The 26,360-nt window shown below is 44.0% G+C and overlaps 1 protein-coding gene across 2 annotated transcripts in view; it reads left to right on the forward strand.

The window, feature by feature from the left end:
- Nucleotides 1-26,360, forward strand: part of ANXA6 (annexin A6) — a 96,958-nt gene that overhangs the window by 24,554 nt on the left and 46,044 nt on the right. For both annotated transcript variants that reach the window (XM_033927135.1, XM_033927136.1), the window contains exons 3-13: nucleotides 273-363; nucleotides 1,387-1,481; nucleotides 6,044-6,157; nucleotides 6,864-6,954; nucleotides 7,501-7,580; nucleotides 7,693-7,749; nucleotides 10,615-10,708; nucleotides 13,774-13,869; nucleotides 14,373-14,431; nucleotides 16,598-16,720; nucleotides 25,195-25,253. In XM_033927135.1, coding sequence (XP_033783026.1) covers nucleotides 273-363; nucleotides 1,387-1,481; nucleotides 6,044-6,157; nucleotides 6,864-6,954; nucleotides 7,501-7,580; nucleotides 7,693-7,749; nucleotides 10,615-10,708; nucleotides 13,774-13,869; nucleotides 14,373-14,431; nucleotides 16,598-16,720; nucleotides 25,195-25,253 — 959 coding nt within the window. The remainder of the gene's footprint in view (nucleotides 1-272; nucleotides 364-1,386; nucleotides 1,482-6,043; nucleotides 6,158-6,863; nucleotides 6,955-7,500; nucleotides 7,581-7,692; nucleotides 7,750-10,614; nucleotides 10,709-13,773; nucleotides 13,870-14,372; nucleotides 14,432-16,597; nucleotides 16,721-25,194; nucleotides 25,254-26,360) is intronic.

The raw sequence follows: 26,360 nt of genomic DNA on the forward strand, positions 1-26,360 counted from the left end.
TACACATTCTTTTCCTCAATGTAATGAACTCAGGCCCAGTTTTACAGATTATTTTCTTTTGATGCACCTTATCAAAATTTCTCCTTTGTACTGTAAGGACCAATGAAAAAGACCCACACAAAAAAAACCAGGCCTGTTCTTTTAGGGCCCTTTTCTTAGAAAACACTGGTGACAGATTGTAAACATGTTAACAGGAGTATTGAATGCTGATGACAGATTATTATCAGGAATACAGTATTTTTGTTTGCCTACTGTCCTTTCTGCTGTTACAGGGTGGAAGATACAGGGGGTCTGTGAAGGATTTCCCTGACTTTGACGCAAGCAAAGATGCAGAGGCACTCCACAAGGCAATGAAGGGCTTTGGTAGGTGAAATCATCCAATTTCATCCACAGAATCTACTAGAGATACGCATAAGCGTGTGCAAAATCGATTTTGCACATGTAAAGTCAGCTTCCACACTTCAAAAAAATTTCTAACGTGTTAAAAATAACTTTATTAAAACATATTTTCTGACAAATAATAAACATCCAGAAAATATGACTTGAATAATTTGTACCTGCACATTCTAGAATGTTCAGAAGTTTGGCACAACACATAAGCTGACAAGAGTATATGTAACTTCCTGAATTCTATAGGTTACAAGCGTAAGTGTGGGCCTGCCCAAGTGTATACCCCTTGCATTTTCATGCTATGCCTCTCACATATGCCCTTACAGAACAGTGGACGTTGAAGCTGTAGTAATAGGTTTCTCACAACCTAGATGACAGAGGGCTCAATGAAGTTACAGGGAAAGACTTTTAAAACCAGTAGGAGGAAATTTTTTTTCACTCAGAGAATAATTAAGCTCTGGAACATGTTGCCAAAGGTTGTGGTAAGAGCGGATAACGTAGCTGGTTTTAAGAAGGGTTTGGACAATTTCCTAGAAGAAAAGTCCATAGTCTGTTATTGAGAAAGAAATGGGGGATGTCACTGCTTGCCCTGGATCGGTAGCATGGAATGTTACTACGCTTTGTGGTTCTAGAATCTGCGATTCCAAAATCTTACTATTCTTTGAGATTCTGAATGGAATGTTGCTACTCCTTGGGTTTTGGCCAGGTACTAGGGACCTGGATTGGCCACCATGAGAATGGGCTACTGAGCTTGATGGACCATTGGTCTGACCCAGCATGGCTGTTTTTATGTTCTTATGGGCTCCTTTTACAAAGTTGCAGTAGTGACTGCTGCGGTAATTGCCCCAACACCCATAGGGATTTAATGGGTGTCGGAGCAGTTACCACGGCTTTGTAAAAGGGGGAGGGGGATGTGAGTTTCACACTTCCTTTTCCTTTTCTCTGTTTCTCTGATTCTTTTAACATCCTTCCCTCTTTCTCTCCCCTTCCCTGTAGGCAGTAACAAAGAAGCCATCCTTGATCTGATCACCTCCCGAAGCAACCGCCAGCGCCAGCAAATCAGCCAGTCGTTCATATCAATCTATGGAAAGGTAATTATGGAAAACTGAGTCTCACAATGAGGCTGAAGGAACAAGACCAGCTGTAGATTTTCTGGTTCAAAAGAGAGAGGGTGAAGGAGCAATGCGTTAAATATGGGATAGGAGAGGGTGAAAGGGAGGTAGGAAGGGTGAAGGTTAAACCAGCTGATGCTGTTGCTCTTCACATATGAATATCGTGGTTTATCACTGTACCTAGCTCTGTTTAGTGCTTATTCTTCCCCTCGATACAGGTACATCTGTTCGCTTTCAGGTGGGTTGACGATTTATCTTGCCACATTGTCAGCAGCAGCTACAGGTCTGCCAATTTACTCCATACCTGATTCTAGTAAGGACATTTTAGACCTGGCCCAGTTTTTATCTTCCTTTGCCGGTGCAGTGTGGTGTTTGTAGCCTCTGATTGTACACACTGAGATGAGGGCTTCTGATCTCATAATGCGTCAGGATAGCTTCGTCAGAAATCCAGGAGTGGCCCAAAATGTGCCATCTGGATCTGTGTAAATTGGCAGATTTGCAACTCCTGCTGAGGTGACCACTCTTCAGTTAGTGTGGTCGTAGACGCATTGGAAGATAAGAACATAAGCAGTGCCTCCGCCGGGTCAGACCATAGGTCCATCCTGCCCAGCAGTCCGCTCCCGCGGCGGCCCAAACAGTTCACGACCTGTCTAAATCACCAGAAGGGGCCCCCATGCCTCCTTGGTTTCCTAATTGAGTCCTATCTTCCTATCAAAGTCCTAGCCCTCCGATCTTGCACCTGCACGACCTGGTTGGGTTTCTACATTTATTTTCTGGTTAGCTTTCTCAGTATCCCACGATCCCTTTATCCCTCAGGAATCCATCCAGTCTCTGTTTGAATCCCTGTACCGTACTCTGCCTGATCACTTCCTCCGGTAGCGCATTCTGATATTTCTGTAATTTCTTGGAATATATGTTTTAATACATTACGATTTATTCTTTTGTGCTTTTTATCATTCTTCGTGGTCAATGTTTTGTGATCTTTCTTTTGCTTTCAGTCAGGGTAAGAGAACATATACCCTTTTTATTATAGCAAATTATGTTGCTTGCTTTTGATGTGTTATTGTAAATCTTCTAAGATTTGAATTTGATGACTCGTCTTACCATATCTATATTTAAGGCAAATTACAGTTCAGGAACAGTTGGTAAGTCCCTTCCCCAAAAGACCTCGATATAAGTTGGTACCTGAAGCAATTAAGAGTTAAGGGGTCGTTTCTATAACTGAGCATCTCCTTTTAAGCGACGAAATGTTCTGCTGTGAGATCCCAATCTGAAATGTCTAGATTCTGTTATCAAATATTAGCGTAACCCATATCAGTGCTCTTAACCAGTGTCTCTGAAACTATGTGCCAAGGTACGGTGATGTGCCCCGAAGAGATTCTGGGTGTGCCATGAGAGATTCCAGAATTTTACTTTATTTTTAAAATTTTCTTTCATAAGTATACACTGTCAATGTTCTTTGTGAGTAAGGATACAAACGCCCAGGCAAGCATCATTCTTTGACGCGATTGGTCTAATCTAATCTAATCTAAACCTTAGGTTTGTATACCGCATCATCTCTACATTCGTAAAGCTCGACACGGTTAACAAGAGTTAGGGTAGAAAGGAACTCCAGTGGAGGAAAGAGGCAAAATGAAGAGAAAATTTAGAGGACTAGAATAACCAGAGAGGGAGGAGGAGTTACATTTTTGAGAATAACCAGGTTTTCAGATGTTTACGGAAGAGTTGGAGGGAGCTCAGATTCCTAAGAGGGGAGGTAAGGTTGTTCCAGAGCTGAGTGATTCTGAAAGGAAGGGAAGAACCTAGTTTTCCTACAAGTGAAACACCTTTTAGAGAGGGAAAGGAAAGTTTCAATTTTGGGGTGGATCTGGCAGAATTGGGGTTAGAGGAGTTCCAAGAAAGAGGAATGAAGGGAGGGAGAATACTTGAAAACTAACGACAAGTACTTTTAGTTTTATTTTTTATGCAGTAGTTATTCTGCCTTGAGCAACAAAGCAATCAGGGCTTTGCTACCATTTGGATCTTTGCGAACTTGGATTTTCAGCTCTGACAGAAATTAAATAATAATAAAAAAAAGAGAACGACTGCAGATGGTGGATGATGAAATGCGTGTTTGCTTGTCAACTATTGAGCAATGTTTTGAGTTAATTTGCACTCAAAACCAAGCACATCCATCGCATGGATTAGCAATTCTTTTTATATCTACTTTAGTTTCACCATTGTTACAGTTACCCATACACAGCTTAAAGAACTTTAAATAAATAACTAAAATTTAATTTTTTTTGTTGGTTTTGCAATTTTATAATTTCAATTATAATGTGCTGTGAAAAACATTTGCTCCGTTTAGTGTATTAGAGCTAAAAAAAAGTTTAAGAGACACTGATCTTAACAATTATGCACCCGTAGTTGCAAAAGCCATAGACCTAGTGTAATTTTGAACACATAAAGCTGATAAGAGTACATGTAACTTCCTGAATTCTATAGGTTACAAGCGTAAGTGTGGGCCTGCCCAAGTGTATACCCCTTGCATTTTCATGCTATGCCTCTCACAGAACACTGCTTAGGCATAATGCTAGCACTTAAGTGCCTAACGGGGGAATTCTATAAATGGTGCTCAAAAATTATGCCAATTTAACAATTGAAAAGGAGCTGTGGCCATCTGAGGGGCATGGGCAGGTCTGGGGCATTCACTAAAGATGCACTAAGTATAGAATTCAGGGAATCCACGTCTAATTTAGGCACGGGGGTTTATGCCAGAGTTCAGTTGATGTAAATCCTCGTGCCTAAAAGTTGGGCACAGATCCCACGCTACTTCCTATTTTATAAATGGTGTACAACTCGAAGCATGATTTATATAGAATAGTGTTCAGCCTGAATTTTTTGCACCCAAATATGGGCAACATTTCCTGAATTTAGTGGTACAGAAGTTATGCATTGAATTGGTTCCCTTCTTTTGGTGCACTAAGGGGGTATGTTAGGGGCATTTGTTTTGTTTTGGAGCCACCGCACAAATGTCCTTGATGAAAATGGCTACGGTTTATTGATAACTTAATATACCACCTTTCAGTTGGGAAAATCAAAGTAGCTTATAATAAATCTCAAGGAAATGAAAAAGAAACTTCAATCAATGGACAGAAAAGCAGGAATTTAGGGGGGAGGAGTTATCAGCCTGCTGCTGGCTCTTTATCTGGACCCCCAACCAGGGAAGGAGTCTTTTAGAGCCATAGACAATTTCTGAGAGGAGAGTTCCTCTTGGAGGGAGGAAGGAAACCAAAGAGAGGCACCATATAATAAAAGGCCGAGTGTTGAGTAGACTCCAGGCGAGAAGGGAGAGAGAAATGGTGGGCGGTGGAATATCGCAGGGTTGGGGGGACGGACGTCTGGGAAATCAAAGAAGAGGGATAAGATGTAAACATTTTAAAAATATCTTCGTTTCTATTTCAATTTAAGCCAGTGTTATAAGCACGGAAAAGGGCATAAAGGGCAACAAATTTGGAGGGAAGGAGTAGCCTAATGTGAACTGGGTTTGGTTTCCGCTGTTGCTCCATATAAACTTGTGCTCCTAGATGTACACAGCGCTGTACAGAGCCACGAAGGAGACAGTCCCTGCTTGAAAGAGCTTCCAGTCTAGACAAACAAGATGCCAGGATGGGGGATACAGTTAGGGGGGGATGGTTAACCTGCTGTCTAGGGTGTTGAGCAGTGGATATTGGGAAGTAGGGTTATGGACTGAAGGCTATATCAAAAAGGCGGGTTTTCAGTCTGCTAAGTGTACACTTGCACATGAACGAGCTAATATTCAGTAAATTTATGTTCACAAGTGATGTGTAGGATAGGGTAACATATAAAGGAACAAAACCTACTTCAAACGTCTTTTATCATACAGTGGTGCTCAGATTCCAAGATGGAAGGTTAAAGAACTCAGAAAGGGCAACAGCCCTAAAGAGACTTAAATGGTATCAATCATTGCACCGGGTTGTAAAAGATGTTATGAAGTACTGAATAGGTGGTTTATAAAGTTCATACATCCAAAGATTGCAAAAGGTTTTTAGTCCAATTTTTAAGCAACTTTATATGGTTAAAGCTTCAATGAAGTAAATAACTTAGCTGAGAAATAGAGAATGCATAGGTGTAACTGGGTCCTGACGCGTTTCGCCGCTATGGCTTCTTCAGAGAACCCACTCGCAATCAATATATTCACTGCTTGTTATGCTTGGTTTCAATATAAGTTTGTTGATTCTGTAATCTTTCAGTTTCCTGTGACAGATGTGTTACAGAATTGCCCTTAAAGTGACTTGTCCAAGGTCACTGAGAAAAGCAGTTTGAACTCTGACCTCTCTGGTTTTCATCCCCCTGCTCTAAGCACTAGGTCACTTCTCCAAGGACAGATAACAGAGAAGAACATATCTAGAGAATATCTCTGACCCTCAGCCTTATTTCAACATCTCTTGTTCAATTTTATATAACTTGATGTTGGACATAGGAGGTCCATCTGTCACCATATCACTGAAAGAGCCTTTCTGTTTATCTTTCTTGCTTAGGACCTCATTGATAACCTAAAGTCGGAACTAACAGGGAAATTTGAAAGACTGATTGTTGGTCTCATGAGGCCACTGGCTTACTTTGATGCCAAAGAAATTAAAGACGCTATCCAGGTAAGGCATCCTCCAGGGGTTCAAGACAAGGTTAGACAAGTTCCTGTTGAACCAGGGCACTGGTCTTTGACCTAAGGGCCGCCGTGTGAGCGGATTTCTGGGCACGATTGGCCACTGGTCTGACCCAGCAGCGGCAATTCTTATGCTCTTATGACCTTCATTAACTCACATTCTTTGTGATGCATCTAAACACCCTTGGCATAAATGTACTGGTATAATTTTATTAGTATGAAAATGCCTTGTTTAAATTCTCCATAAAGAGATATGTATTAGCCCCTATTCTTTGGGGGGATACATTTGTTTAAATTTATGCCTGGATGGCAGTACAGCAAGAGAAGCAGTGATGCACGTTGGACTTTTTTCCCCCCAAATGGCTATAGCAGTGTCTCGCAAATTTTTTGACACCGTGGCACATTAAAGTTGGTGCTGCGGCCCAGAGCCTATTTCCACGCCAGATGGAGGAGAGGTACAGGGAGAGGAGGAGAGACGCTGGTGAGGAGGTGAGGTGCTGGCGCCGGCCGACAGCATGAGAGGCATGTCCTGTGAGCGTCTCACGGCCCATCTGGATTCTGCCGCAGCAGCACAGTTTGCAATACACTGGGCTATAAAACAGAAGACCTAAAAGAAGTTTCATTCATGCGATAATTTACGGAATGAGTGCATTTTCCAAGATTAGTGCAGAAGCAATTGTTTTGTTTCTAAACAGGGTGCTGGAACAGACGAGAAGAGTTTAATTGAGATCCTGGCATCGCGGACGAACCAAGAGATACATGCCCTCATTGCGGCATACAAGGATGGTGAGAGTTGGAGAAAGTCTAACCTAAACTCGCAGAGAGCAGGGAAAGTTCTGCCGTACTCATGGTGCTGTATAGATTGGGCTTGGAATAATAATAATAATAATAATAATTTATTTTGGATACCGCCATACCCAGGGAGTTCTAGGCGGTTCACAACAGTCAGATGAAAATACATACAGTGCGATTGGAATTGGAGAACATAGCAACGCAATCAAAGAGGCAAATTAGTCTTACGTTAACAATTTAGGTGAGGGAAGGGCTATATACAGTGCATGCAGTAAGAGAATACATTGAATAAGAGAAGGGAAAGAATGCATAAAAAGTTAAATGGAGGGAGCAACCATCTTAGAGGAGTGGGAAGGGAAGAGGGGAATACGTTACGGAAGAGGTGGGAACCGTCAAAGAGGTGGGGTGCGTTAAGGATTTGGTCTGTTGAAAAGTAGAGTTTTGATCTGTTTTCTAAGGGAGCAGGAGCATCACTAAGCTGGTATAAACTTCATACGCTTGTCTCTCTGTTTCTTTGTTTTATTTCCTAATGGCACGAAGCCTATGGCAAGGAGCTGGAGGGTGAAGTCACTGGAGACACATCAGGCCATTTCAAAAAAATGCTTGTTGTGTTACTTCAGGTAAGTTTTCCTTTTTGTCCTTATAGGACTCATCAGGTTGTCTTTTGCTAAGGTAAGAGTCCATGTCCAGTAAAAGATTATCACACTGGGGTTGTGTCTCCTCTTCTTTCAGGGTACGCGGGAGGAAGATGATGTTGTGAGTGAAGATCTGGTAGAACAGGATGCTAAGGTATAAAACATTAAAGGGCTCGTTTTTCAAAAAAAACGTAAACATCCAAAAAGGCATAAACTGGCACTTGGCTATCTTAATTGCCAAGTCATCCAAGTGCTGATTTTTGAAACCGACTTTCTGGACGTCTTGCTAGGTTTCCTATCTGCTGTGCATCCAAAATTCAAGAAAGGCTTGTTATGGGCGGGCTTTGGACATGCTTAGACTTTGATGTCTTGTGGCAACAATCGAACCTTTCCCTTTTGGAACTTAGATTCCCAGAGCTAGACCTGTTTTAAAAGCATCTAAGTGCCAAAAAACGAACCCAAACAGACCAGATGACCACTGGAGGGATTAGACAGTGACTCTCCACACACACTCCCAGTTGTCACTGACCCCCTCCTATCCCCCCCCCGATCTGAATAAAATAGTCCATACATGTCTCTAGAACAGCAACGCCTGGTATAGGAAATCCTAGTAGAGCATCTCACAGGTGTCTTAAGTAGCCTGGTGGAAGGTTAGGTATCATAAGATTGGACGTCCTGACAGCCAAGACGTCTAAGAAGGAGATTTTTGAAAAATATATGTGGATGGTTAGGATTTTGGAATTAGGATTTTGGATGTTCTTCTCAGGGCATCCAAAGTCAAATATGAACGCATTATCGAAAATGCCCCTCTGAGAATTGTAGCTACCCAGCCAAGACATTGCATACAAAAGTGACCATCACAAAGATGACCAAAACAAAGGAAGCAAATGCAAATACGAGACTCTGAGCCTATTCAATAGAAGACTGCAGAATCAAAACAGGTCTTAGAAAAACTGTTGCATAAAGGTAGAGAAACCTTCAGAAGTCAGGAGCTCACAGTGTCTGCCTATTAGCTGCAATGAAATGCTCTGTGTCCTCCATCACTCCAAAATGTGTCTATAAAGTAAAGCTCGTATCAAATTGCAATTACTTGGCAAAATATCCAAATACTGTGTTCAAAAAGTCAAATCATTCAAAAATATATACTGTAGAATAACTGCATTCACTTATCTTATGTGTATGGCGGTATACAAAAATAAAGTTATTATTATTATTATTATTAGATATACAGTAGTTGTATACAGTTTAATTGGATCCACAGAGCAAGGTGGTATTTCAACGTCTTTTGAATGATTTTAGTGTAAATGTTGGACCCGCCCATGTCCCCTCCCAGGCTCCTCCCCTGTGAATACCCCCTTGCATTTACACGCTAAGGTAGTTGTGTACTTCAGTTATAGAATACTGCTGAGCACACGACTAACACACCATATAACAATCAGGCTAGAGTTCTATAATTTATGTGCGTAGTTAGTCCCTAACTTTAGGCAACCTGTTAAAAAAATGAGGGGATTTATGGTTTGTTTGTTTTTTCATATAAGTTGAACAAGGATGACAAAAAAACATGGACTCCATGTCACTATTTCCTTTTAAGCTGAGCAGGAGTCCTCCAACTACAGTCCTGCCAGTGGTGGGTGCTGTTTTACTACTCCTTTTTCAATAGTGAGGAGCAGGCAAGTTCTGGAGAGTGAACCTTGCTTGACCCTAGCAATTGAAAATATTATATTGAAGCAGCGCCACCTACTGGCAGCAATACAGTTAGAGGACTTCTGCTCAGCTTAGATGTGCCATTGGGACTATGAAATCATTTTATAACCGTGAAGTACAGTTGAATTCAGCTTAATTTTTAGAAGTTCTTAGGCATTCTTATTGGATCATAGCTAATATGAGATGCATAAGCATAATCACCAATTGATTTAAAATATTTGAAAAATCAGATTTAAACAATTGAAAGCATATAAGTAGCATTATTATTATAGTCAATAGGAAGATATATTGCTATCATGAAAGATTTGGGAAACTGGCATTCGAACACGTTCAGGAACTACTGCTTTGAGTATGTAAGTTCACAATAGCAACTCTTGGTTTAATTAGGACTTGTGTGTTTCATGTAGAGAATGACACTGGGACAAATTTTCCCCCGTCCCTTTAGGAACTCATTTTCTCACCCTGTCCCCGTGAGTTCTTTTCCTGTCCCTGCTCCGTCCCTGCAAGCTCCGTCCTCATCTGCATAAGCCTCAAACACTTCAAAATCATATGTGTTTTGAGGCTTCTGCAGTTAAGGCAGAGCTGGCAGGAACGGGGCAGGGACGGTGGCAAAACATATGGGGATGGGGACATTGAGTTCCTGTGGGGATGGAGATAATTTGTCCCTCTTTGGTGAAGTCTGCTAGAACCAGTCACTCAATTTGGGCAATATAACTCAATTGCTTAGATCAGGGGTGTCAAACGCCCTCCTCGAGGGCCGCAATCCAGTCGGGTTTTCAGGATTTCCCCAATGAATATACATGAGATCTATTAACATACAATGAAAGCAGTGCATGCAAATAGATCTCATGCATAATTATTGAAAAAAATCCTGACTGGATTGCGGCCCTCAAGGAGGGATTTTGACACCCCTGGCTTAGATGGTAGTGGTAATTTTAATATCAAAATGGTGCTGCCCACAGTGTTGATTGTGTGCCTCTGAGTTGACCACCTACCCAGGGCTGTGATGTTTCAAGGCAGAGTATATTTGCCATTGCCTTCTCCCATGTAGTGTGTGGCTCCACTATGGTGCTGCTTCCCAACATGGGGCCCTTTTAGCCTATAGTGCAAGAGTGGGCCTACTCAGGGCAGCCAGGCCGTAGGCCACAGTATTGGTTAGGGTGATTAAAATCGTGTTTCTTATTGATGAGGGTTGCATACATTGACAATGTGGACAGTGCCAGTAGTACAGGTGACGATGTTAATGATGAGGTGACTATGTTGATGGTTGCTTTCATGATGTATTGCTGATGGGTCCTTCTTGCATCCTCTCCAGGACCTCTACGAGGCTGGAGAACAGAAATGGGGCACAGATGAGGCCCAGTTCATCTATATTCTTGGAAGCAGAAGCAAGCAGCATCTCAAACTAGGTTAGTATAATTCTTTTGTAGACATAGACTATCTTCAAAACGATTTAATCGGTCTGGAGGGGCTCGTGCCTGGTTCAATCATGCTGAGCGAGTCAAGAGGGAATATTCAGAGGCACTGGAAGAGGCAGTACCACTGAATATGTTTATCTTTATGGGGGGGGGGGGGTTTAAAACATTTTATATGCCGCTTAGCTAAAATTAAAAAGATCAAAGCTGTTTACACATAAAGTCTAAACAAGAAAAATGAAAATTGAAAAAGAACTCCATTAAAATAGGAAAGGTCCTCTCATGTTACACAAGAAGATAGAACCATTCACACATGTGTAGTAAGGGGGAGGTGGGTACTGTCTCGGTGGGGGGTGCCAGTACCTCTCCTCCTCTCCGCCTCCCCTGCTCCTTCCCACTTCTCCCCCCGCCATGCACCCGCCTTCATTTCACCCCCACCATGCCTCTAGCCCTTCACCGGCGTGAGCAGCAGGTCCAACCTGCTCCTCATGCCGGAACTCAGTGCTCCCCTCTGATGTCACTTCTGGGTCCCATAACTAGGAAGTGACGTCAGAAGGAGAGCCGACACTGGCGTGGGCAGCAAGTTAGAGATGCTGTTCATGCTGGGGAACCTAAACAGGTGTAGGAGAAGGGAAGGGGAGTGTGCGTGTTGGGGGGGGGGGGGTTGTGGAGAATAGGACGATGGGGGGGGGGGCCACTGCCTTGATATACTACAGTAAACATTGACTGCAGTCCACTGGTGCCTGCATAGCCAACCAAGCAAGTAGAACCACTTAAGTAGCATACCTGTCTTTGCCTGATTAGCCATGCTGATATGGCATTGCATATCCATCGAACCCAAATAATTTCTGGGTACTGCTGCTGACACCCAGATATGTAGTCCCAATGCCCCGATATGGCCCGACACTGAAAATCCAGGTGTAAGTTAGCCAGCGGTCATCACTACTACTACTATTCATTATTTCTAAAGCGCTGAAAGGTGTACACAGTGCTGTACATTTTAACATACAATCCCTGCTCAGAAGAGCTTACAATCTAATTTAGAAAGGACATTTCGGGGTAGAGGAAATGATACAGTGGGTCTAGGTATCTGACAGCAGTGAGTAGGAGTTAGGAGTTGAAAACAGATTCAACAAAGTGAGCTTATAGCTTGGATTTGAATGCTCCGGTAATCGGTAAACATCTGCCCTAAATCTAGGCTCCATGACCTGTTTACCTTCATGTGTCACCGTTTCCAGAAGACTGTATTTTCAAAAACGACATCTAAGAGTCAACTGGTAGATTGAGAGGACTTTTGAAATGCACCACCGTGAATAAATCTCTTCTTAAAGGTGGAAATAGAATCCATTTGTGTTCTGGTAGATAAGCGCCCAGAGACAGAGGTGATCCTGCACGGTTTCCTTGCTCTCATTCTTTTTTGACACAGGGGTTGTGGTTCTTGGCTTAGGTTGTTTGCTGGGGTCTGATTAGACAGAGCACTGATTAAAACTGCTAGGCAAAAGATCCAAAGAGGATTCCTAGCCCTGATTTGGGCTCCTCAGCCGAGTTTTGCATGGAACCTATGGAAAAAGTTGCATGAATCCAAGAGTTAAAATTCTGAGGAGGATCTTGTGGTATTAGAAGAATTAACCATGAGGCAAACCTGAGAAGTCTCCCACATAGAGCTTCTGGATGTTGCTTGCCCACTGGCAAACAGCAACCTTGTTTATCGTCTGGTTATTTTCAATATTTTTTGTAAGTGGTATTGTGAAAACACTATCAGGAAAGGTTTGCCTCTTTTGCAATAGTTTAGACATCCTGGAGGGTACAAATAACATCAGAAGGGGTGCCTTGAAATGCATTTTGTTGCAATGGCTTGAAGCCGATGCTCCGGACTATTCCCTTTGGCGTTGTAGGATGATTACTCTCCTGATGTGGGAAAGGAGGGATGTGACGGACCTTTCTTCTCTCTCAGGCCGCATCTTTCAGCGCACTTGGGAACCGTTTTGGACAACCATGACTCCACTGGCTCGCAGTCATTTGCTTAGTTGTTGAATCTTTGTTTCTATTCCATTTTGTTGCACTTGGCATTCCTGTCTAATTTTGTGTTTTTCCTTGGTAATATTATGCTTGGAAGGAGGACCCGGGGGAAAATGGGTTGTTTTTGTGGGGTTTTTTTGGAAGGTTGGTTTGGGGATGGGGGGGTTCTTGGGTTTTGTAATTTGAAAATGTTGAGCTTGTCTGCACTTTGATTGTTATCCTGTTGGTGTTTTTGTTAGCTCAATAAAATACATTTGACTATAACATCAGAAGGGGTTAGTATAGGATTGGTGGAATGGAGCAGTTCTTTTTGGCAGGGGTCTCTAATTAACCTTCTTTGCTATCTTATTTGTTGGTGACCCGTCAAAAGCGCGCAAGACATTGGCGTGCCGACAATCCCGCCCTGAAAGTTGCGTGCAGGACAAATGCGTGCTGTCCTATTTCTTTCCCTATTGCCTTCTGGTTTGCGCTCTGAGGGGGGGCTTGGGGGGAACCCCCAATACACTTCCGCTCTCTTTGAGGGGTGTGTGAAGAGGAACCCCCCCCCACTACAATTAGAACTCACGCTTTCCTCGTGCAAACTCTAAACTTTCCATTTTACACTCTGAGGAGGGGTGTGGGGAGGAGCCCCCCCCCCACTACAATAAGGGGGACACACACAATTGCTGCAAACACCCCCCCAATCTACTTACTATTTTGCCATGAACGGAAGGCAATATGGCGGCACACATTTGTCCTACGCTCAACTGTTGGGGCAGGATTGTCAGCGCACCAATGTCCTGCCCACAATTGAAGGCGTATCTATTTATTTGACTGGCCCACCCTCATAAGGGTTGGAAAGAAGGGATTGGAGGTCTGGGGGATGAGGTTTTGGTTGAGGGAGGGGGAGGGGGAGGGGGAGGTTCATATAAATTGAACTTGTTATGTCTTGGTTTGAATAGACTTTGTTCAGCTTCTGCTGTTCTGTTCTTTAATAAAAAGATTTGAACATAAGGAAGGCCAATCATAGAGAAAAAAAACTTTGCTTCTCTGTTCCTCAGTGTTTGATGAATACAAGAAGATTTCGGGGAAACAGATTGAAGAAAGCATCAAAGGAGAACTATCCGGAGATTTTGAGAAACTAATGTTAGCCGTAGGTATGTTTCTTATAGTTCTCACAACCTGAGCTAATCAGTCTCAGGCCCCTCCCCAAATGCATCGGGAAGGCTCTGATTGGCCCAGATACCCCAAAGGAGGAGCCTTATAACACAGAGTAACTTCCTGAACTGTAAATAACTCTTAATCTGTTGTAATTCAACTGAAAGCCCATTCCATAATCTTGCACCCTCTGTATAGACGATTCTTGTCCTCATCCAGTTTAATCTTGTCTCATCCAGTTTAATCTGTTTAAAAGAGGAGATATGTAGCAATATTTTATTAGCAGATCTTAATGGCCAAGGATGACAATATATTCTCAATGGAAAAGGTACTTCACCATTCACAGCTCTATATATCAAAATCAGTACCTTAAAGTGTATCCGTCACTTTACAGGAAGCCAATGTAATTTTTGCAATTTGGGGATGTGTTCAACCTTGAAAATACCTGATTTAATCCAAACAGCTGCATTTTGAGCCATGTTTTCCTGTTTCTCTTTTGCAGTGAAGTGCATTAGGAGTACCACAGAATATTTTGCAACCAGACTCTACAAGTCCATGAAGGTGAATAGATGTTCTCCTAGTCTTTAAACCTGAACTTCTCTATCCCTCTGATTCTGCAAGGAACATTTTAATGCAGCACCCACAAGATGACAACCATTGTATTCAGCTACCTACTGGCTCCATTGGGACTTTCTGGAGTAACTACAGCCAGTCATGTTTCACAGTTATATACAGGGTGTCCCAAAAGTCACTACATACTTTTAATAAATTCTTAAAAATTACACAAGAAACTGGGTTCATTCATATTCTTAGCATCAACAAAAGAGTCATTGCAGTTTTACTTGCTAGGCATGCCATCACGTTCCAACATCTCGAAGACTCCATTTTCGATAACTTTCAACCCCCTTCGGACGCAAGCCTCTCCGACATTTTGCAGCATCTGTTCCCTGACCTCGCTGCAGGCCATGCGTATTCTTTCTTCAAGCTGTGACAGGTTACAGGGCTTATTCTTTTGCTGATGGCCTCAAGTCTCTGCGAATGATACCTGGAACGAAATAGAAAAAAAAATGTGTACAGTAGTGACTTTTGGGACGCCTTGTATGTCCTGAACACTGAAAAAAAATTATAATAGATTAGCATTGATCCTACAGAGGCTTAATAAACCTGCCTATAAAGGACAATTACAGTGGGAGTTAATTTTCTAAAGCTTTTTCCGTATGTAAGCATGCTTTACATATGGAGAAGGGCTTTTATAAAATTGTGCATGGATATACATTAGCAAAATGTAAGAAACATAGAAAGATTGCTCCTACATAATCAAGCGACATTACAACAGTAAATAACTCATATCAACCTACAGTTATACATTGATATAAATCATACCTAAAATTCTATAACCTGTAATCAGTAGAAAGATTGTTTTTTTCAGCAAAACGCTTCCATAAGTAAAGTTGATTTTAAGATCTTCTTAAATTTCTGACTATCAGAAAGCAATCTAAGTGAACTAGTCAGTGTGTACTTGCAATATATGTGCACATTTTGTAAAATGCACAAGGACACACAAAGTACACATGTACTCGGTTAAACCCCGCTGAGTGAGCGGCGCTTAACTGGTTAGTACTGGACATCTCCTAACTGGACAGTTTGGGGGCAGGCTGGGGACGGAGTTAGGGCAGTGGATAGCAGTGATTTTTGGTCCGCTTTGATTAACTTGGTGAGCTGAATTAACTGAGCACCGATCTGAATATCGGCCACCTTGTCCAAATTTCCGGACTGGTGGTCATAACCTGATTTTCAATGTTGAGAGCGGTGCGTGCCCTGTCATTGAATATCTAGAGTTAATTCATCCCAGGCTGGATATCAATCCCTACATTAATTGTCATGGTTTATTTCAACTTCATCTCTTTGATGATTTTATAGGTTCTGGGTGCCCATGGTATAAAGCAGGAGTGTCAAAGTCCCTCCTCGAGGGCCGCAATCCAGTCGGGTTTTCAGGATTTCCCCAATGAATATGCATGAGATCTATTTGCATGCACTGCTTTCATTGTCTGCTAATAGATCTCATGCATATTCATTGAGGAAATCCTGAAAACCCGACTGGATTGCGGCCCTTGAAGATGGACTTTGACACCCCTGGTATAAAGCGAATCAGTTGTGGTATTGAACCCTGTCCATTACTGACCTTCTTGAACCTCTGTCCATTTCTCTTCAGTGGATGACATCATCAATATTTATCACACCTGCTCTTTTTACCAAGGAGAAGGTCCACCAAATGAATTTTTCATTCTTAACCCCTTTTATCAGCCAGTCTGTTGGAGAGAGGATCTCTGCTTTGAAACTGGAGTGGAATCTTCCACTCTATGGATCAGTCAGAGATGATGTCGAGGCAGAGCTCACAGCTCCTAGATTGGGGAAAGGAGAGGTGGTCATTTAACACCTAGTGGCTGAATTCAGGATCCATAGTTGGAAAGAGCTCTGATGAAGGACCAGCTTGCAAGACCAGACTAGGGGTGTTAAGAGAGAGGGATATAAAATAGGAGACGCATCCCTGAGTAGTTGTACCAGGATCTCAACTCTTTTTTTTGATTGAGCTGAAAATGAAAAGCAGTAAGAGAAATGAAAGACTCCAGATGCAAAATCCTCTTTAGCGTCTTCATAGTTACAACATTGCAGTATTTGTGGGAAATAATTTATATTAGGAGTCTCATATTTCAGTGTCTCTTATAGGGAATGGGGACAGCTGATAACACGCTGATTAGGATTATGGTCTCCCGCAGTGAAATTGATATGATGGATATCCGAGAGGCCTTTAGGACCAAGTATGAGAAGTCGCTGTACTCCATGATCAAGGTAAACATAACCCATAATACAATCCGTGTGCATGTTGTTTTTGAGATTGAGCATTGTGTGAGAAAACATGTTTTCTTTTTGTCTTAAGTGAGGATACCCTTAAAATATCTTTCTTTCAGAAAATGGCCTATATATTATCTACAACAAACTGCCACACTTGACAAGATGAATAGAATTGTTGCAGTTGTCCAGGTCTTGATGCGTCTAAGTAGGTAGAACCGACATTTCAACCACATGCTGTGGATTTCTTCAGAAAGCCACAGCATGATGGCTGAAACGTCAGCTCTACCTACTCAGATGCGGCGAGACCCAGACAACTGCAACAATCATGATGCCAACCATGGAAGCCTAAGAGAACAAGATGAATAGAAGCCCTGTTGAGAGCTACCAAGTCATAGGTCAGGTGGTGGGTGATTTAATAACAGATACAACAATAAGGCAGAAATAGTCAAAAAGGTTCACAAAGGGGGCGCTCAGGATCAAAACTGTGCACACCACGCAAACTGCGTGAAAACTAACGAGATAAACTCAGATTTTTTTAAGGGTGCTCTCTGTGAACAAGCAGCAACAGGAGACAAGCTCCGACACTTCGTAACTCAGGTAGAGGTAATATACCCCCACTACCCTCTACCTGAGTTACGAAGTGTCGGAGCTTGTCTCCTGTTGCTGCTTGTTCACACTGAGAGCACCCTTAAAAATTTGAGTTTATCTCGTTAGTTTTCACGCAGTTTGCGTGGTGTGCACAGTTTTGATCCTGAGCGCCCCCTTTGTGAACCTTTTTGACTATTTCTGCCCTATTGTTGTATCTAGTTTAGGTTGTGGCAGTAGTTTTGGGAGTGTGAGTTGTGTTGATTTAATAACAGGGCACATAAACCATAAACATAAACCACAATGCACACAGATATTTTGCCATCTGGTTAACTCTTGGGCCCAGATTCTCAAAACAGCGCCAGAATCAGCCAGCGCCTGAAAAAAATGGCACATCACTCAGACTACGGCGCCGTAGTTGAGAATCGTGGTCTGTGTCGAAGAGAGGCACCAGAAATGTAGGCCAGGGTCTTACAGGCCTACCTTTCTGGTGCCTGTTTCCGACGTAGGGTCACGCTTAGCGGTGCTGGTCAACCCTGTCCATAACCACACCTCTTTTGACATTCAGCGCCAATAAGCTCCTCTGTAGATGCGATTCAGGCATCTTATTTTTTTTTTTTGTAGGTGCCTTGCAGCGCTTAATTATTTTTTCCTAATTTATTTATTCCTAATTGCCAGTTAAAACACTTAACGTAGGCGCCATTTGGGTGCCTACCGGTGCCTTCCGAATGGCGCCATTTTAAAACCCCAGGCCTTAGTTCTTTTGAACTGAGAGAGAAACCTTGATAGTGAACTAATTTAATAAATTTCTTCCCTAACATTCCCTCCCAGTACTGTTATTGTTAGTTGAATGTCAATATATCTCCTTATGTTATTTTTTTGTTTTAATAATCCATTGCTGTTTCAAACTGTATCGCATATAATTAACACCAGCCTCAAAGGTGGAACAGAGATCTGTGTTCCAAAATTTCCGTACAGTCAGGTGTTATTAAACCCACTTGATGCAATTTCTAAAAAGATAATGTTACATTAATTACCGGTACTTATTTTTGTCTTCATAATATTATTTACAAAATTGCTCGCACAATATTTTAAGTGAGTGTACAGATTGGTGCTTAAAATCACAGTTAAGTCATTCAAAGAAAATTTGCAGAGACAATCGCCTCTCTTCCCATGTGGGGAAAAGGGGTGGCACCAGGCACGAGGTTAAAGCAGGCTGGGTGAAGTACATAAGTACATAAGTACATAAGTAGTCGCCTCCGCCGGGGCAGACCAGAGGTCCATCCAGCCCAGCGGTCCGCTCACGCGGCGGCCCATCAGGCATATTGCCTGGTCAGCGGTCCCTGACTAATTTTATTGCCTACCTCTACAGTTATCTCTAAACCTTCCACTGCTCTTATCTGTACCCCTCAATCCCTTTGTCTTCCAGGAACCTATCCAGGTCTTCCTTGAAACCCTGTACTGTGCTATTTCCTATCACGGCCTCCGGAAGGGTGTTCCATGTGTCCACCACCCTCTGTGTGAAAAAGTACTTCCTTGCGTTTGTTTTAAACCTGTCCCCCTTCAATTTCATCGAGTGACCCCTTGTTCTTGTGGTTTCTTTCAAATTGAAAAATCTGTCTTTGTCAACCTTTTCAATGCCCCTCAGGATCTTGAAGGTCTCTATCATATCTCCTCTGAGTCTCCGCTTTTCCAGGGAGAACAACCCCAGCTTCTTCAGTCTGTCAGTGTATGTAAGGTTTTCCATACCCTTAATCAGTTTAGTTGCTCTTCTCTGGACTCCCTCAAGCATTGCCATGTCCTTTTTGAGGTACGGTGACCAGTACTGTACACAGTATTCCAGATGCGGGCGCACCATAGCCCGGTACAGTGGCAGGATGACTTCCTTCGTTCTGGTCGAGATACCCTTCTTAATGATACCTAACATTTGGTTTGCTTTCCTCGAGGCTGTGGCGCATTGTGCCGACGCCTTCAATGTCGTGTCTACCATCACTCCCAAGTCTCTTTCCAGATTACTGACCCCTAGCATTGATCCCCCCATTTTGTAAGTGAACATCGGGTTCCTTCTCCCTATATGCATGACCTTGCATTTCCCAACATTGAAGCTCATTTGCCACTTTTTCGCCCATTCTTCCAATGTCGTAAGATCCCTTTGGAGATTCTCGCAGTCAACCGTGGTTTCAACCTTGCTGAATAGTTTGGTGTCATCTGCAAATTTGATGACCTCGCATTTTGTTCCCTCCTCCAGGTCGTCAATGAATATGTTAAACAGGAGCGGTCCCAGCACCGATCCTTGAGGAACCCCGCTCGTGACCCCTTGCCAGTCCGAGTAATGGCCCTTTACACCAACCCTCTGCTTCCTGTCTGCCAGCCAGTTTTTGATCCATCGGTGGACCTCCCCGTGCACCCCATGGTTCCATAGCTTCCTGAGCAACCGCTCATGTGGTACCTTATCGAAGGCTTTTTGGAAGTCTAGGTAAATTATGTCTATGGGTTCTCCTTTGTCCACCTGGTTGTTTACCCCCTCAAAGAAGTACAACAAGTTTGTGAGGCACGACCTACCCTTGCAGAACCCATGCTGGCTCGACCTTAGCTGTCCATTTTTTTCGATATGGTCACAGATGCTGTCCTTAATCAGTGCCTCCATCATCTTTCCCGGGACCGATGTGAGGCTTACCGGCCTATAGTTTCCCGGGTCGCCCCTCGAACCCTTCTTGAAGATGGGCGTGACATTAGCTATTTTCCAGTCCTCCGGGATCTCTCCAGTTTTTAGGGATAGGTTGCATATTTGCTGAAGTGTCTCTGCTATTTCATTTCTTAATTCCTTGAGCACCCTTGGGTGAATGCTATCCGGACCTGGCGACTTGTCGCTCTTTAGCTTGTCTATCTGCCTGAGGACATCCTCCTGGCTCACCTCTAATTTGACCAGCTTGTTATCTTGATCTCCATTTTCTATTTCCTCTGGTTCCGGAATGTTGGATGTGTCCTCCCTCGTGAAGACCGACGTAAAGAAGTCATTTAACTTGTCAGCTATTTCTTTTTCCTCCCTCACTACTCCCTTTCTATCCCCATCATCCAAGGGCCCCACTTCCTCCCTCGCTGGTTGCTTCCCCTTTACGTACCTGAAGAATGATTTGAAATTTTTTGCCTCTCCCGCTAGTCTCTCTTCATATTCCCTCTTTGCTCTCCTAACCACTCGGTGGCACTCCTTCTGGCTTTCCTTGTGTTCCTTTTGGTTGGCCTGCGTTTGATCCTGTTTCCATTTTTTGAACGATGCTTTCTTGTTACTGATCGCCTTTTTTACAGCTGCCGTTATCCATGCTGGGTTCTTTATTCGATTTTTCTTGCACTCTTTTCTGAACCTGGGGACGTACAGGTTCTGTGCTTCGTGCACCGTACGCTTGAGCAGGGTCCAGGCGCTTTCTACGGACTCTACCTTCCTTGTGCTGCCGTTGAGTTTCTTCCCCACCATTTTCCTCATTGCATCATAATTCCCTTTTCTGAAGTTGAGCGCTGTTGTTGTGGTTCTTTTCACCCTGGATGATCCCAGTTCTAGTCTGCACTGGATCATGTTGTGATCGCTGTTTCCCAGTGGGTCTAATACCGCTACTTCCTTTGCAGGTCCCCCCAGTCCACTGAAGATTAGATCAAGAGTAGCTTCTCCTCGTGTAGGTTCCATGACCAGCTGTTCCAGGAAGCAGTCCCTCGTGGCTTCCAGGAATTTGGTCTCTCTCTCGCAACTTGAGTGCCCGATACTCCAGTCTATCCCAGGGTAGTTGAAGTCTCCCATCACCACCACACTTCCATTTTTGCATACCTGCCGCAGTTCCGTCTCCAGGTCCCGGTCGATTTCTTCCGATTGGCCAGGCGGACGATAGTATAGACCCAATTTGATGTCTGCTCCAGATCCTCCTGGTAGCTTAACCCATATTGATTCCAAGCCTTCCGACCTTACTGCTGTTTCCATTTTGGTTGAGGGTATGGAGTCTTTTATGTATAGCGCTATTCCTCCACCCTTCTTGTGTGTCCTGTCTCTCCTGTAAAGTTTGTACCCTGGTATGACCACATCCCATTTATTATCCTCAGCCCACCACGTTTCTGTGATTCCAATTATGTCCAGGGCTTTTTGACTGGCTATAATTTCCAGCTCTCCCATTTTGGCCCTGAGGCTCCTCGCATTTGTGTAGAGGCAATATAGGTCCTGATTTGTCGCCCGCCCTGCTATTTTCTTTGCATGGCTCGGCGCTCCCACCTGGCTCGCCTTTACTCGGTCATCCACCTCCCGTGGCGTGTCCGTTTTGCCCCCTTCCAGTATCTCCTGTTTTGGATGGTCCTCTTGCTCCCATTGTTCTCTTTCAACCATGCCTGTTAGGCTCGTTTGTGCACTGGGCCCCTGCATTGCATCTGTGGGCCTTTTTTCTGAAGATTTCCACTCAGCCCTTTTGTTTAAAAGTTCCCTCCCAGTCCCTTTGTCCAAAAAGTCCCTCTCAGCCCCTTTGTCCAAGAGTTCCCACTCGGTCCCTTTGTCCAAAAGTGTCTCCTCAGTCCCTTTGTACAAAAAGTCCCTCTCAGCCCCTTTGTCCAAGAGTTCCCACTCGGTCCCTTTGCCCAAAAGCGTCCCCTCAGTCCCTTTATCCAAGAAGCCTCTCATAGTCCCTTTGCCCAAGAATTTTCTCTCAGTCCCTTTGTCCAAAAGATCCCACTCGGTCCCAAGCTCTCTTTTGCAATGTCCTTGTTCTGTATCATTTTTTGATACCAATGTCCGGTGTGTCGAGGCCAGATCGACTTCCGGCTTTCCCCTTCTCTTCAGTTTAAAGCTAGGTCTATGGCGTTTTGGATGTTTCTTGCCAGCTGCCTCGTCCCAGCTGTGCTCAGGTGCAGTCCATCTCTCCTGTAGAGCTTGTTCTTCCCCAAGAAGGTCGTCCAGTTTCGAACAAAGTGGAATCCCTCCTCCTCGCACCATCTCCTCAGCCATCCGTTCATTTCTTGTAGTTCGCTCTGTCTTCTTGCGTCTGCTCTCGGTACTGGTAGGATCTCCGAGAAGGCTATCCTATTTGATCTCAGCTTCAGTTTCCGCCCCAGGATCCTGAACTGCTCAGTCAGTGTAGTCCGGTTGAAATTTTTCCTGCTGACGTCGTTGGTTCCAATGTGGATTACAACTGCCGTCTCCTCTGTCTCGGCTCCCTCCAGGATTCTATCAATTCTGCTGATGACGTCCGTTGTTCTTGCCCCCGGGAGACATGTCACTAGTCGGTCCTCCCTTCCTCCGGCAATGTGACTGTCCACTTCTCGCAGGATTGAGTCTCCTACTACAACAGCAGATTTCCCCTTCCTCAGATGTCTCTCTGGTCTCAGGTCCGTGTCCTCCGGGCTCTGCTGGATCTCCGCTGGTCCTTCCGCCAGGTCCTGTTGGGTACCATCATCTGCATTTTCAGACCCTACGCTAGGTCCCACTCCCATGGTGTTTGTTGGTTCCTGACCTCCTACTGCCGGTTCCCGTCTGATACGCTGGTGGTCCTGTGCCTCTGCCATCTGCCAGGCCTCCTCTATGTACTTCTCGAGCTCTCTGACTTGTTCTGAGATGTGGCTCTCTCTGGTAGTCTCCTCCGTTTCCCCACACTGTTCCTCTATTGAGCAGAGTCCCTCCAGCTCCTGGACTCTAACCTGCAGCCTTCCGACCTCCCTCTTCAGGCTATCCAGTTCCTGGCATCGATTGCATATGTATGCCCGCCTCCCAAAGGGGAGGTAGTCATACATATGACATGCGATGCAGTATACTGGGTAGCCCTGCTGGATTCCTGCAGCCTCCATTTCTCTGTTTTCTTTCCTGTGTTCTGTAAGAGAAGAGAGGGAAAGAGAATGAGAATGAATCGCGAGTAAATTAGAGAAAATGTACCTCAGGAATTTCTCTACTGGGCTGCCTGTGCTCCTGGCTCCTTCTCAAGGCTCCTCCGCAAAGGCGCTCCCGCTAAGGCGAGCGCCTTTGCCGCTCGCCTTCGCCGCGCGCCGAACGGCTGCACGCCGTTGGCTCCCTGCCTTTTAAGGGGGAGCCCGCTGGCTGAAGCCGCTGACGCGATGCGGGTGGGCGGAGCTAACTCTCGCCCGCCCCTGGCTCACCGCGTCCCCCTCGCCTCTCTGCCTTCCTGCTCGCTGCCGCTGGAATCGGCAACGAGCCCTGCCTGCTCTCCTGTCCCAGCCGCGGCTCCCCGCCTTTTAAGGGGGAGCCCGCTGGCTGAAGCCGCTGACGCGATGCGGGTGGGCGGAGCTAACTCTCGCCCGCCCCTGGCTCACCGCGTCCCCCTCGCCTCTCTGCCTTCCTGCTCGCTGCCGCTGGAATCGGCAACGAGCCCTGCCTGCTCGTACACACACTTTTCATTTGGAAATCCCCGTGTTTACTTTTCCCACTAACTGAACCTACAGAATACGCAGGATAAAGAACCCCTGACAGGAAAAGCAGAAAAAAGAGTCCACCAAAATAGTTCCACAAGAACAAACCGCAAAGCAAAAACGGAAAAGGAAGTGGAACTTGTATCTTGTTCGTACAATTTATTTCCAAAAAATGGTGCACAGGTGACACAATAAAATATACTATGACACAAATATCACAGTATAATGGTGGCATAGACCGAACACAGTTTTTGTATTGCTCTTACATTTTTAAGTTTGTGGCTCATAGCAAGACCGGACCCCAGAAGAAGGTCGTTGTCACAACCGAAACACGACCCGTGTCAGGTCTATGCCACATTATACTGTGATATTCGTGTCATTGTATATTTTATTATGTTATCTGTGCACCATTTTTTTTTTTTTAAATAAATTTTACGAACAAGATACAAGTTCCATTTCCTTTTCCATTTTTGCTTTGCGGATAAAGAATCCCTTCCAGCGCTGGCTGCCGCTGGATTTTCAAAGGGAAATTATGGCATTTCCCTGAGATTGACCTGCCGGCCTGCAGGTACAAAACAGCCACCACAAACGAGCAGATGTTGAAACCAGTTTAAAAGCTGTCTGCTTTACAGAAAAGAAATTGGTTGGTTTTTTTGCACTTTTAATGACCTGTTTTGCCATGCGAATAGGCTTCTTGTAGGTTTATGTAGCATGTTTCACTCTGTTTTCAGCCCTAAGCTTCTAGTATAGAAACATATTTCTCTGCATTGCACTGCTTTGTAGAAGAAGAAAAAAGCACAACCCCACATATGGAAATACAGTGGTCCCCCGGTCATTCGCGGTATTCTCTGACCGGGACTTCCTGTGCTAAAGTCGGGCTTCACCAATCAGGAGCTGCATGTCAAAACAGCTCCTGATTGGTGAAGCCTGACTTTAGTGCAAGAAGAGGCGGTCAGAGCATACCGCGAGTGATTTCCTTCACTCGCCGGCACTCCAGCTGCCCTGTCCTGCCTCCCCAGGCGAAAAACCGTATTTGTGGTTTCTCGATATTCGCGGGGATTCCTGGAACGGAACCCCCGCGAATATCGGGGGAATACTGTACAATGCAAAAAAAGCGGGGAAGGGACGCCACAGTTTATTACAAGCATATAAACAATAAAACCATATGAAATGGGCCAAGCACAAAAAGAACTCTCTGCGAAGCTTGCCTTATGTTTTATTTTTAGCCATTTAATTGTATATGGTTTTATTGTTTATATGCTTGTAATAAATTAATTGTTTCTGCGGCTGACGTATGGCGTCCCTTCCCTGCTTTTTCTGCTTTGTTCTGCTTTCTAGAGGACCTACCCTTCCGAAGTATATTGCATAGAGAGTTCTCAGCTGACTTAAAATAATCAGCTTTGCGCATTACGCATGAAGGGAGTTGCAGACTAAGTATTCTTTAAAGACGTAACAGGGCTGTAAAGGAACTTTCTTGTCTGCTGGCTTTTTTTTTCCAGAATGACACATCAGGAGACTACAAGCACGCCCTTCTCAATCTCTGTGGAGGGGACGATGAGTAAGTTTCCATCTTTAATTCACCTTTTAAGGGTTTCTTCTGGTGATCCACAGTGGCATTGTGAGATGATCAGTCCAGGTAAACAGGCAGAGGGCGTGAGAAAGCCGCGATGTGGCCTGTGCTGCCGACGATGCGGTTTGTTATAAGGTACTGTATTTCCGTCTCGCAGTCGGGGTTCAGATGGGTGGGAGAGAAGGAGGGGTCGCAGGGGGAGCGCTGCTGCCGCCAGCGACTAGGGCTTATTTTCGGGGTAGGTCTTATTTTCGGGGAAACACGGTAATATAAGCTACTTGGAAAAACAACCCTATCTGTCCAGTAAGGCTCAGAATCTAACTAAAGCACCTGAATAAACAATTGCGTCCTTACTAATAAAATAAAAGAAGACCAAATAAATTCAATAAGTAAAAGATTACTAATAAAGAAAAACAAATGAAAGAAACAAAAGAATACTAAATAAAGCCTATAAAATAATACTAGGGGTTCCTTTTACGAAGGTGCGCTAGCAGTTTTAGCGTGCGCGCTACACGTTAATACCTCCATAGAGCTTGCGGTAGTATTTTCCGTGTAGCGCAGGGGTTAGCGTGCGCTAATCTTCAGCGCGCGCTAAAAACGCTAGCGCACCTTTGTAAAAGGAGCCCTAAGGCATCCTTAAAACAAAAAGAAAAATTCAAAACTAAACCTGTCCACGACGAGCTAGAATTCCAACGGCCTGATCCCCAAAAGATGTAGGATTCTATCACAAAATGCGGCTATTCTCACTTGCACTCTGAATGTACCGTACAGTAGCATGCAATTTTCAAAGTGTTCACACGTCAACAATATATCTAGACATTTGCACAGCTTGTTAGTGGAACGGAGGCACACATTTTAAAATGCAATCTACCTGTGGCATTTTCTTCCCCTAACCTCCCAGAAGAGCCACAGCTTCGTGCGGGTAAAAGCAGGCGCATTGGGGAGCAGCTTGTAACTGCATTGAGGGAGAACAGTTTGATTGCCAATCTATTTTATTTATCTATTTATTTGAATAAAAATGTTTTTCTCACAATCTCAAGTTCTAAGGAAATCACAAAACAATTTTTTTTTTTTTTAAATCTTTATTTAGTTTTC

The sequence above is a fragment of the Geotrypetes seraphini genome, chromosome 18 (genome assembly GCF_902459505.1).
Source record: "Geotrypetes seraphini chromosome 18, aGeoSer1.1, whole genome shotgun sequence".
In the NCBI taxonomy this organism is placed as follows: domain Eukaryota; kingdom Metazoa; phylum Chordata; class Amphibia; order Gymnophiona; family Dermophiidae; genus Geotrypetes; species Geotrypetes seraphini.